At 36.3% G+C, this 13,462-nt stretch overlaps 1 protein-coding gene across 1 annotated transcript; it reads left to right on the top strand.

The window, feature by feature from the left end:
- The first annotated feature begins 4,101 nt into the window (after nt 1–4,101).
- On the top strand, nt 4,102–6,015 carry LOC110869934. The gene has a single exon (XM_022119136.1). The coding sequence runs from the start codon at nt 4,102–4,104 to the stop codon at nt 6,013–6,015; it is 1,914 nt and encodes a 637-aa protein (XP_021974828.1).
- Nucleotides 6,016–13,462: the final 7,447 nt, after the last annotated feature.

Genomic DNA, 13,462 nt, shown 5'->3' with positions numbered 1-13,462 from the left:
GTGTTTAGACGTTTCCCGATTGAACTCAATGTAACCTATATAAGAATTGCGATTGGATCAAAACATAAGGTAAATCGAATTTATATCATACAATCATAATGTATTATATGTGACCCGACTCATACATAGAAAACGTAAAACATGTAACGGGAAAGTTGACACATATAATTAAAAGAGATTAATTAGAACTTTGTGAAAAAGGGAAAAAAGAAACCCCGGTTTGACTCCACTCAATTCGAAATAAATTTTACCAAACATTCATAAAATAAGCACGAAAACATGTTATATTGACCTGACTCGTTTCCCAAAAAATTACGTCGAAACATGCACCAACTTGAATGTATACCGAAACGTACATAAAAATGGTTTTTTTATACGAAAACGTATTATGTTTGACCTATCTCATTTTTAGAAAAAGGTTACTTCGAAACGTATAGCAAATCGAATTCATGCCGACAAATACATAAAAATATACACGTAAAAATAGTTTCTTTTAAAGTAAATAAGGTATAGGGGTAAATTCGAAACAAATTATTAGTAAAAAAACTTAATAGGTTAAATACGTTTGTAAAATCGTGCCAAGTAGCACCAATGCCACAATGCCACAGCACTGTCAACGACCACAAAATCAGGAAATCTAGTAAAAATAAAATAAATTAAAAAGGAATAAATAACACCGAATGAAAAAACCGACGTAAAATTGTTGAACCACGGACGCCCATTGCGTCATGTTAATGCGAGAAATTAGACCGTAACGTAAAAATGTAGAAAAGAATAACTAAGTCGATCTAGGACCCGCACGTTGCGATGAACTTCTCAAACGGTGAAAAATAGACGCGTTGCGATAGGTCTGTAAAACGGGAAAAATAGACAAAAAACATTGAACCCCACACGCACATTGCGGCGTGTTGACTCGCAAATTTAGAATGAAACATAAAACGAAAAAACTTGCGAAAGATAAAAGTATGAGGGACTAAAGTTGAACATAAAAAAATTGTTTGTGTTAAATTGCAAAAGATTAAAAAGGTTTGGGTAAAAGTAAAAAAAATCAATAGGGTTAAAATGTAAAAGGTAAAAGACTTTGGGATTTAAAGTAATAAAATTCAAATTTTTTTTTGAAAAGCACCCAATGCATAATGTACAACCATATGAAGCAACAACATGTTGCTTATTTATAATGTGGTAATATGTTATATTAATTAACAAGAGTTGAAGGAAAAAAAATATGGTAAACTTAGAAAATGGAATCGTGAGATTTAAAAAAAGGTTTTATAAATGTTTCTTCAATTATTTTTTAAACATTTTTCTTTAATTATTTTTTGAAAAAATTCTAATAAAATCTCTTAGTTTTTTCACAAATATTTTCTTTTAACTTTGATAATTATGTGAATTTTATAAATGTTTTTGCTTTTTACTATTTTTTTTTAACTTACATGTATCTTCCGTTAGAGGAGTGGATTAGCAGGTCGAACCCAACGTAAACCAAAACACAACCCGAACTCGCCAATCATTTTTTACTACAAAACAAAATACAAATTTATATTAAAAGTTATATTTTAATTTACATAATTCAGTGACAATTATAAATATTAAAAGTTTTATAGTTACATAAAATTCAGTCACAATTATAGATATCTACATTGTTTTTATTAATAAGAAGTGTAAATGGGAAAATTTGGTATATAATTTAAAAGAAAATAATTATTTCAAACAAAAACGAATGAATATCTACGTATGAACAAAAAAAACATATCTGTAAATCATATCTAAAATAATATCTGTATATTATTTTAAACCTACTTACAATTTGTATATATATATATATATGAATGGTGAACCAAGAAAACGTTTTCTTGATGTTTTTTTTTTTCAATTAAGAAAATTATTGAAAAATGCTAAAAGATAACGTTTCTAAGATTATTAAAACCACTTAAAAGATAATTTTTCTTAAATCTACAACCCATTTTGGTAAATACTTTTTAAAAAACGTTATCTTTTAGCATTTTTCAATAAGTTTACCATATTTTTTTTCCTTCATGTTAATTAATATAACATATTTATAAAAAGAAGTAATTTTTATCAATAAAATTAGAAGTGAAAAAAGGCAACTTTTTAAAAATACCTATTTTGGTAAATACTTTTCAAAGTACCTATTTTGGTAAATAAGTTTTCCATCTACACCTAGTTGGGAAAAAAACTCCTCCTAAAACATCCATGATATTTAAATAAAGTTACATATGTTACATCCCAATCATTGGGCAATCAGCCATTAATTAGGTGGGCCCGAGCCAGCCGTATAGGGCTAGGTGGGGCGTATGGACGAACACATTTTTAGGCATATAGGACAATGAAGGGAGTATAAGACCGTGGGGTATGATGGGGCTTGGGTTGGGCTTGGGTTGGAGCATAAGTTGACACGTGGAATGGGAGCGCCCCCCCCCCCCCCCCCCCCCCCCCCCCCCCGCGGCCTAGTGACGTGTTTGCGGGGTATGGCAGGGCGTGGGTTGGGTGCACCGCGTGGCAGATTATTAAAAAAAATTACAAAAAATTTGTAAAATTCACACAACATTTATAAAAAAAAACCTACAATTTCATTAAAATTTTAAAAATTACATAATCCTAAAAATTACATAATACCTAAAAATTACAAAATAACAAACCTAGAGCGTTAGATCAATTTCAAAAAGGGCGATCTTGTCGAACGCCTTTCGCTCCTTGCCTAGAAATTCAATATTCGCCACCGCCACCCGATCCCCGTGGCTTAAATCGCTGCTCGGAACGACTTCGTAGTAAGTCTTGAAACGATCGAGCTTGGGCCGTAGCTCGCGCCATTTATGTTGGCACGCGTTGAGGTTGTGGCGATCGTGACGGACGTTATGTTTGTAGGTTGCGAATGCTTCCGGCCAATATCGTGTTTGGCCGGGTTGCCGAGCCTTAATAGCGTCAACGACGCTTGTAACGAGAGCCAATTCTTCCTCGTGGGTCCAAGATGCCATCTTCTTCGGGTTGGGGTAGCGGTGGATAGTGACGGGTTTGGAAGTGGGGTAACCGGTGGATAGCGACGGTTTGGAAGTGGGGTAGCCGGTGGGGTTGGGGGTTATTTATAGGGGATGTTGGGACCGTCATGGCGGTTTGGGGTAGCCAAACGGTTTGAATTTAAAATTCAAACTTTCAAATGGTCAAAATGGCCCGCTATGACATGGTGGGGTCAGCGAATAGAAGGCAGCCAGCTAGGATGTCACCCCCGCCCCACGCCCGGCTTAAAACCCAAGCCGCAAGGGCCACGCCCCAACCCCAGCCCACCAGGGGTGGTGGCTTGGGCGTTTTTCCCCAACCCACGCCCCAACCCAAGCCCCATATATATACCCCATAGTATAAGGTTTGGGAATGTGTAGATACTCTTGAAGGGATGTGTGGATACTTTCAGCCTTTGAAAAAGTCAGGTACTTTTTGTTCAAAACCATGTCTCTTGATTTTTCGTCAATGAAAAATTATTCAATTCTACCTCATTTTCGATCAATGATTTGGTCATAATGAACATTCTTTTGTTGATTTGTTCTTTCTTTCTTCCAAAAGGCCAATCACATTTACCAGAAATTTTAAGGCCTTAAAAAGTCATTTTATTCACAAGGTTTTTAACAACCGTGTGATCTTTACCATTCTAAAATGAAAAGTGATCGAGCTTAATTAGTCGAAACAAGTTCATTCCTCATGTAACAAATCTTATACTACTGTCCAGAAACGATTTAACTTTTTTATTTGTTGATGTATTCAAATATCAATTTTAAGCTGTCACCATCATCTTGGTCGATATGGAAAACTAATTAAAGTTATCAATCTGAAGATATGGTTGACTACTTGACTTATTAGACACGCACAACTTAAAGACAAGAATATTGTTTATTTAAGACAACCTTAGCATGCATTTAATGAACATAACTTAAAGCCTTACCTTAATCCCTTCAATATTTGTTTGAAATATCACCAAAGCTTTAAGTGATAATTCACAAAATCTTCATAACATCCCGTTGATTTGTTTCAAATAACCATTTCCATTCCTTTCCTTTCCTTTCCTTTCCTTTCCTTGGAGGGAGCATAATTATGGATCCCTCCTTGCTGAAAACATATTTTCAATATGAGAATGATCTTGTGTCTAATTGCAACAACAGCCTTCCAGACGGGTTTCTATCTTTCTTGAAGAGCTTAATGTACCAGTCAGAGGTACAAAACATATACAGTAAACCTATAATGTGGATTGGGATTTATATTGCTATAGCTTCTCTTTTCTGCATCCTACCAATGCTAGCTGATCTGTTACATGGTTTCAAAACCCAAAAACTATGGTTTCCTTGTAAATACTTTACTCTGAATGCTGCTTCCCTCACTATCATAGCTGTTGCGATGAAGCTACCCATGGATCTAAATAATTCAATGCCATATGATGTCGATCAGGCGGCAAAGCTCGGAAGCATGGCATTTATGTGCACCATGATGGCTAATTTATTGCCTTCTCTAGCAAACATGGACAATAAGGAACTCGTCACAAACATCATAGCTTTGGGTGTTCTAGTAATCACCTTGGTTGTGAATGTATGCATTCAAATGGAAACTGGTGTGGTTTGCAATCTTGGCGGTGATAGTTACGATATTCTAACTTACAACAGTTGGTTAATAGCCATTGTTTATGTAGTTATGTTACTCGTGCTGTTGATGATACATACATGTTCAGCTTTAATGATTGTAAAGTCAAAACAAATATTAGAAACCAAATACAAAGCAGCTCATGAAACAGCTTTGAAGGATCTAGAGTTGCAACAACCTAGAGGATTAACGGTTGAGAAGCTACAGCAGCATGTTAGCAACCATTGGATCATGGCAGAGACTGGCAGCCCCCAATTTATGGCAGTTTGTTCTGCTACAACCACTGCTTCTGGGGTAATATGTGTTTTAAGCACTGTCTTACATATTATAATAATGTCTTTCATAAGACCACGAATGAAGAATTATGGGTCAGACTATAAGGGGTCAGTTATAGCAATTTTCATAACACAATTTACCGGATCAATATTGGGTACAGTTGCACCTCTTTCTAGATGTTTTGCATCATTAAGCTTTAAAGTGTCTATAAAATGGATTTGGAACCATATCAGGGTCTTCAGAGTAGAAAGCTACTGTACTCAGAAGTTATCTGATTGGAAACAGAGTCGGGTACCATTCAAATTCAGTAGCCACAGATGCAAGATTGTCATCCAGGATCTAAAGGTCCTGATTTTGAGCTTTTGTATAGAAGTCCAGAAAATGGTTTTGGTAGCATGTAAGCCGATGGCTTTGATCCCGATATTTATTGTAATTGGTATATTGTCTTGTTTACAATGCTGGAAGTGGTTAAAGATCATGTTATGTGCCTCATATAATGCGTCGGTAAAAACTCCAGCTCAACTACAACACAACAAAGATCTCAGCCAGTATGTTATGCAACTTCCGGATGATATGGAGCTTGCTCAGAGAACATTGATAAGCATTTCAAAATCTGTGACCCGTTTGATCCAAAAGGCTGAAAAGCAACAACCTAACAATCTTAGGAAGCTTCTAGAAGAATGGAGCGGTTTTGACGGAATTGGGAAGTACGACTTGCATCAGGTTCCACCTTTATCAGAAGAAAAGTATGTGGATTGCTGGAGCTTACCTGTAGTGACCCTGACAACCATTGCCATAACTCTTCCAAACATCCAAAACAACATGGTTGATAGGTTGCTAAGGAGTGTGAGCGAAGGTCTTACATACGTCAAACATGTGGAAGAAACCCTCGATGCTAGTTCCGAGTATGTAACCATTCAAGAGGCTGCTAGAACATTGTGGCTAGAAGTTGAAGTTTACCACAAATGGCTAGGAAACAAGTTCTCGAACCCCGCTCATCAAGTTAACACAACAAAAGAGATAGTACAGTGGTTCTGTTGGAAATCTGAATTAGGGTTTGAAGAACGAAAGAGTTTTGTTCATATAATTATGAATTGATAATTGTAATGTAATCATACATCTGAATATATACATGCATTACGGCGGTGGTAACCGCTATATACATATAAAACTTAGGCTAAATATTAATTAAGTAACATAATAATAATATGGAAAATTGGTATTTAATAAACCAATCTTTGCCCAGTTGGTAAATAATAATCCAACCTACAGAATTGGTATATAATAATCCTACCTATCAATATGTTGGTACTCAATGAACCTACGTTAGTTTTTTTTAACTGAAGTTAGTTTTTAAGTTTTATTTATTACACAAACAGTCCCTATAGTTGTAATTTACTAGTTTTAACTATGAGTTAATAGCCAAAATGGTCCCTGAGGTTAATAGCCACAGCACCGCCACCGCCACCACCACCGCCACCACCACCACCACCACCGCCACCATCACCACCACCACCGCCACAGCAACGACACCACCACCATCACCACCACCGCCACCACCACCGCCACCACCACCACCACCACCACCACCGCACCGCCACCGCCACCACCATCGCCGCCACCACCACCACCATCGCCACAGCACTGCCACCACCACCACCGCACCGCCACCACCACCGCACCGCCACCACCACCATCTCTGTCTTTGATCATCGACGCCTAAGGGGTTTGAATTCAGATGCAGCAACAGACGATGACTGACCAAAAACATCACAGATCCAACAGCTCTAGCGACGGTGGTGGTGGTGGCGGTGCGGTGGTGGCGGTGGTGATGTGGCGATGGTTACGGTGCTGGAGGTGCTGTGGCGATGGTGGTGGTGGTGGTGGCGGTGGTGGCGGTGCGGTGGTGGCGGTGCTGTGGCGGTGGTGGTGGTGGCGGTGGTGGTGGCGGTGGTGGTGGCGGTGGTGGTGGTGGTGGCGGTGATGTGGCTATTAACCTCAGGGACCATTTTGGCTATTAACTCATAGTTAAAACTAGTAAATTACAACTACAGGGACTGTTTGTGTAATAAATAAAACTTAAAAACTAACTTCAGTTAAAAAAAAAACTAATGGAGGTTCATTGAGTACCAACATATTGATAGGTAGGATTATTATATACCAATTCTGTAGGTTGGATTATTATTTACCAACTGGGCAAATGTTGGTTTATTAAATACCAATTTTCCTAATAATATTGATATAATCTAGCTTATAATTATTCGTCTAACACCCTCCCGTAAGCTTGATTATTTCAGGTTCATATGCAGTAGTTCCTTCAATCTGGTGAAGTCCTTTTGCTGAAGTGCCTTTGTCATAATATCTGCTAATTGTTCCTTTGTTGTGCAGAATGTAACAATCACTTCCCTTTTCTTGATTAAATCTCTAATAAAATGATATTTAACCCTTATATGCTTGCTTTTACCGTGATATACTGGATCCCTGGCCAAGCATATAGTTGATTTGTTATCACAGAATATTGGAATTGCATAGTTTTCTTTTCCTTGTAGATCATCTAAGATTCCTTTGAGCCATAAGGCTTGACATCCCGTCAAAGACAAAGCCATGTATTCAGCTTCCGTTGGTGATAGTGCCACCACCTTTTGCTTCTTTGATTGCCAGGATATAGGACCTGATCGTAGATGAAAAATATAACCTGAGGTACTTTTGCTATCATCTACATTTCCGGCATAGTCGCTATCACTGAACCCCATTAGGTGTTTCTTCCCTCCTTTGGAGTATGTAACTCCTAATTCTTGGGTTCCTTTAATGTATTTTAGGATACGTTTTGCTGCTTCCCAGTGACTTTTCTTAGGATTTTCCATGTATCTACTTATTTTACTCACTGCAAACATAATATCAGGTCTGGTGTTGGTTAAGTACATTAGACTACCAACCAAACTACGATACTTTCCCTCATCTATGAATTCTTCTGGATCGTCTTTAGATAATTTTAATCCATATTCCATCGGTGTTGACACTGTGTTGCAATTTGTCATTCGATATTTTTCAAGTAGATTCCTCATGTATTTCTTTTGTGATAAAGTGATATTCCCATTCTCATAGGTGACTTCCATGCCGAGAAAATAATGTAATTGACCCATGTCCGTCATCTCAAATTCCTTTTTCATTGACTCCTTGAATTCAGTAATCAACTTTATTGAGTTACTTGCTATTATCAGGTCATCTACATACAAGCATATCACGATCTTTCCTTCTTTTGTATTCTTGATGTAGAGAGTATGTTCATAGATGCATTTCTTGAAATCATTCTTAATGAAATACGTATCGATCCGACTATACCATGCTCTAGGAGCTTGTTTTAATCCATATAAAGCACGTTTGAGAAAACATACCTTTTTCTCTTCTCCCTTCTTGATATATCCTTGCGGTTGTTCTATATAAACTTGTTCTTCCAGTTTTCCATTTAAGAACGTTGTTTTCACATCCATTTGATGAAGATGCCATTCATGTTGTGCTGCTAGAGCCAACACCAAACGAACCGTTTCGAATCTAATCACAGGAGCAAAAACTTCTTGATAATCTATTCCGTATTTCTGTTTGTATCCTTTCACAACCAACCTGGCTTTATACTTGTCTACATTTCCATTTTCATCATATTTTGTTTTGTAGATCCATTTGACACCAATTGGTTTTTGTCTTGCTGGAGGATCTACAAGTTCCCATGTTTCATTCTTTCGTATTGACTCTATCTCTTTGTCCATTGCTTCTTGCCACCTTGAATCATTCCTAGCCTCTTCGAACGATGTAGGATCCGAACTAGTATAGAGGACAAAGTTAACACCTTGTTTCTCCCTATACTTTTGCAAAGTTTCAGCTTCTGTAAGCTTCCTAGTTCTCTGATATATGTTTCGTAGATCTTTTGTTTGGATAACTTCATTCTCCGAATCTGACGAAGATGAATTACTTTCTTGTTGATGTACAGATTCAGTTATATTTCCATTTTCACTTTCGTTTTGCTGTTCATGATTTGCTCCTGGATTTTGATCCTCGTTTTCATTTTCCTGTAATACTTGTTCACGTTGATCAGATAACCTTGCTGATGTTTGCTCGCCTTGTGTGACATCTATCCCTTCAGTTTCTTGAGTCTGATGAGCATCTGTATCAGACACTATAAATGGAATCTCCGAATTTTCTGAATTTATGACCCATTGTTTACTTTCATCAAACACCACATCTCGACTTATGACAATCTTGTTAGTACGTGGATTATATAATTTATATCCTTTGCTTTGTTCACTGTACCCAACAAATACTGTCTTTTCCGTCTTTTCATTTAACTTGCTTCGGTGTTGCTTTGGAATATGGGCATAAGCTAAACTGCCAAATACTTTGAAATGATCTACGTTGGGCTTCCTGCCATTCCATGCTTCATAAGATGTTTGATCTGGTCGTGTCTTTGTAATGGTTCGATTTAAAATATAGGTGGCACAAGCTATTGCTTCTGCCCAATAGCAGTTTGGTAGTTGCTTGACGTTCATCATACTTCTGCTTAGTTCCATTAGTGTTCTATTTTTCCTTTCTGCTACCCCATTCTGTTGGGGTGTAAAACTGTTCGTTAATTGGTGACGTATACCATTCATTTTCAAATAGTCTTGAAATATCTTGCTACAGTATTCTCCTCCTCGATCGGTTCTTAGCGTTTTGATTGGATGACCAGATTGTTTTTCATTTTGAGCTTTGAATGTTTTGAAAAAGTTCAATGCTTCTGATTTATACTTTAGAAAAAACACCCAAGCTTTCCTTGTGTAGTCATCGATAAACGTAATAAAATACTTGCATCCTCCTATGGATTCTGTTCTCATAGGACCACATATATCAGAATGAACCAGTTCTAAGGGTTTGGTAGCTTGCCATGTGACCTTTTTCGAGAAAGCTTTCCTTGCTTGTTTTCCTGAAACACACCCTTCACATATGCTTTCATCCTTTACGATCTTAGGTAATCCAAGAACTGACCCCTTGTTTCCCATATTGACAAGTGTGTCTACATTTACATGTCCGTGTCTTTTATGCCATAGAACAGTTGTTTCTTTGGTGGTCATAGTCATGGCAAAATGCAAATCATTACTCGGTCGCAAAGGAAACATTTTATTGCTTGTCATTTTAATGTTTCCAATAGTCTCATCGTTTACATCTCTAATGGTACATCGATCCTTCTTAAAGAGTACTGCATATCCCTTCTGTAATAGTTGCCCTATACTTAGTAGATTATGTTTCAGACCTTTGACGTAGAATACACTTGGTATTTTCCGAATTTGCTCTTTAATTTTTAAAGAAACATCGCCACAACCAAGCACTTCTAGCCGTTTGTCATCTCCTGTTCGAACTTCCTTCTTTACCGATTCATCTAGTTTAATAAATAGATCCTTGTTTCCGGTCATGTGGTTGCTGCAACCACCGTCTAAATACCAACAGTCGTCTTCATCTGTTTCTTCCACATTAAGAATCATGAACATTGTGTCATCTTGATCTGTGGTTTCTTCATCTTTGTGTATTAAAACATTATCCGATTTATCGCCTTCCTCTCTTCTTTGACAAAACTTGGCCGTATGACCCATTCGCTGACAGTTATAGCATCTAACTGTATTCCAGTTTCGTCCCTTATATTTATTTTTTCCTTTTCCCCCTGTATCATTTCTGGACTGATTGTTCCGATCGTAATTTGAATTTTGTAATTGAAACGCGTGTTCAATCGGTACATCATCATATCTCTTCAATCTCAATTCATGAGATTGAAGGATTCCCATCAGTTCTTCTGTCGAAATGTTTTCCATATCTTTTGTTTCTTCGATAGTAATTACAACCGACTCAAAATTTCGAGTCAAACTTCGTAGAATCTTCTCTACTATCCGTTGTTCAGTAACCATTTCCTCATTCATTCTTAATTTGTTAACAATTAAGATTAATCTGTTGAAATAATCCTCAACAGATTCTCCTTCTTTCATATTTAATGCATCAAATTCACAACGAAGAGATTGAAGTTTAATTGATTTTACCCGGTTTTCTCCTTGATAGGATTTGTGTAAAATACTCCATGCCTCCTTCGATGATTTTGCCAGGGCTATCCTTTCAAATATGGTTTCACACCCACTGATTGAAATAATATATGTAAAGCCCGCTTATCCTTTTTGACTGCATCTCTATACGCTGCCGTTGCTTCATCGGTGGGATTTGTTCCCAGTTCCCGAATTCCATCTTCAATAACGCCCCATAATTCTTGAGATTCGAATAATACCTTGATTTGAATACGCCAGTGATAATAATTCTGTCCAGTAAATTTGGGAATTTGTGTTTGTATTCCTTGTATCTGATTCATATTCGGCGATGAATTTGTGATTTTTTTGAATTGGATCGATGTGGCTCTGATACCACTATGTTGGAAATCTGAATTAGGGTTTGAAGAACGAAAGAGTTTTGTTCATATAATTATGAATTGATAATTGTAATGTAATCATACATCTGAATATATACATGCATTACGGCGGTGGTAACCGCTATATACATATAAAACTTAGGCTAAATATTAATTAAGTAACATAATAATAATATTGATATAATCTAGCTTATAATTATTCGTCTAACAGGTTCAGTGATACAACTAAAAACTTGGTCACTGAGATGGAAAGTAAGAATATGAAAGGTTTAAGTGATAGTTCACTGCACAAGCCGATTTCTGCAAACTCAATGTACTGGATCACCCAAACGATTCTAGTTTCCTACAATGCCAACATAGACCAGGTTAGCCAAGAAGAGCTGTTTGTGGAATTATCATCAATGATCTCTCACATATTGGCTGCTTGTCTCACCAACTTACCCCGAGTCATAGCCATGAAATGCCACACAAGTGTCATAGAAAAAAGGGAAGAGAGTGTACATGTTGCAGCACAACTTCTTGGTGAGACTATGCAGATAATCAATAGCTTTCAAGATCGCGAGCTCCCAAGCTTGAATCCTGATGAGTTGCCGTTTATTGAGAAGTGGCGTGATTGTTTTCTGCATCCTTCTCCTTGAAACAGTTCCAGTGTTGTTTATCAAAAAACCAAAAACAGATTTTTTACTTTGAGGTAATAAGTAATCATTTCATCACTAGTAAGGCAGAAAATACAGTAACACAATAAAATCTATTTCCAGTCGATTTTAATTAGCATTTGTCATCAATTTTACAGTAAAATTACCAATCCATCACTACATTGAGTTTAAATCATTATATGACTGATTTCACAATTCAAACGAGAATGTAAGATTGCATTTTTTTTTCTTTTTCTTTCTAATTGATGGGAAGACGTTGGCACGAGGTGATCTGCCAAGTATGACGTGATAACCGATAAGAAATTAAATGATATGTAAGTTTTCATATGACCTCGATCTTAAAATGCAAATTTATGAGAAGTAATTAGAATTTGAGAAAGTTCATTGTTAGAAAAAAACAAAGTGATCAAGCTGTGCCTTATGCATTTTGAAAACCTTTGGTGGGTTCTTTGGGTGAAGATTAATAATAACAATAATTATAATAATAATAATAATAATAATAATTAAAAAAGAAATGCTTGTGTCTTTTGATTTTCTAATATCTAGCGGTCACTTTAACTTATTTTAACGATTTATTAAAAAAAAGTTACATTACGAGCTCACAAGTACATGTTGATTATCATTTTTGTGATTTTACAAAGTTTCACTAAACAACATGATTTGTGGTATGCTTTCTTCCACTCGGCAACCTCCCATGTTGGTTTTGTGGCCTCAACTGACAACACAAGCGACATATATGGATATTCAACACCACTTATATGAAAAAATTGGAAAAAACGAAAAAACCAGAAAAATAAAAAAAAAAATGGTTTAGTGGCGACCCTTATCGTCGCTATTGATTAACAGGCTTTAGCGACGAAATCAGCAATAGCGGAGACATGCTTTAGCGACGAAATCAGCAAATGTTTATAAGACGGTGTTAAAAATATTTGTTTTAATTAATATTTGAAAGGTTTTGATATTAAAAGACGGTGTTCATCAAGTTTAAGCCGATGTTAAAATTGAACACCGTCTAATAAGACTTGATTTTAAACCGGTGTACATTAAGACGGTGTTGAAAATACCGTCTTAAAACCCATATCACCCATCTAAAGATCTGTTTTATAGTAGTGTATGACAAGAATTTTTGCAAAACTGGTAAGGTAGTGAAACATCACATCATCTTTTAATTTGTCTTTCTTTCTATTTCCTTAATCGCTGTTACATGATCTTTGTTTCATGTATAATTTTTTTTCTTTTGGTTTATAACTATGATTGGTTCTCAGGTGTGCGCAAGGTCTTATATCTTGGATTTATGTTTTCATGCTTCATATTTTATATTAAACAATTGCAAAAATACATAATTATGATTTTTATTAATTTTCATAAGTTTACATTTGATGAGGTAAGTTTAAATAACAAAATGTTTCATTATGATTTATAGGTGAGGTAAGTAGACATGCTTGATGGTTTTACA

Source organism: Helianthus annuus, chromosome 8 (genome assembly GCF_002127325.2).
Source record: "Helianthus annuus cultivar XRQ/B chromosome 8, HanXRQr2.0-SUNRISE, whole genome shotgun sequence".
NCBI lineage: Eukaryota > Viridiplantae > Streptophyta > Magnoliopsida > Asterales > Asteraceae > Helianthus > Helianthus annuus.
Note: the sequence above shows the minus strand (reverse complement) of the source record. Positions and strands in the feature narration are given on the sequence as shown.

What these genes read in the sequence shown, in the direction of transcription:
- LOC110869934 (XM_022119136.1), top strand. Translation starts at nt 4,102, where the DNA reads ATGGATCCCTCCTTGCTGAAAACATATTTTCAATATGAGAATGATCTT.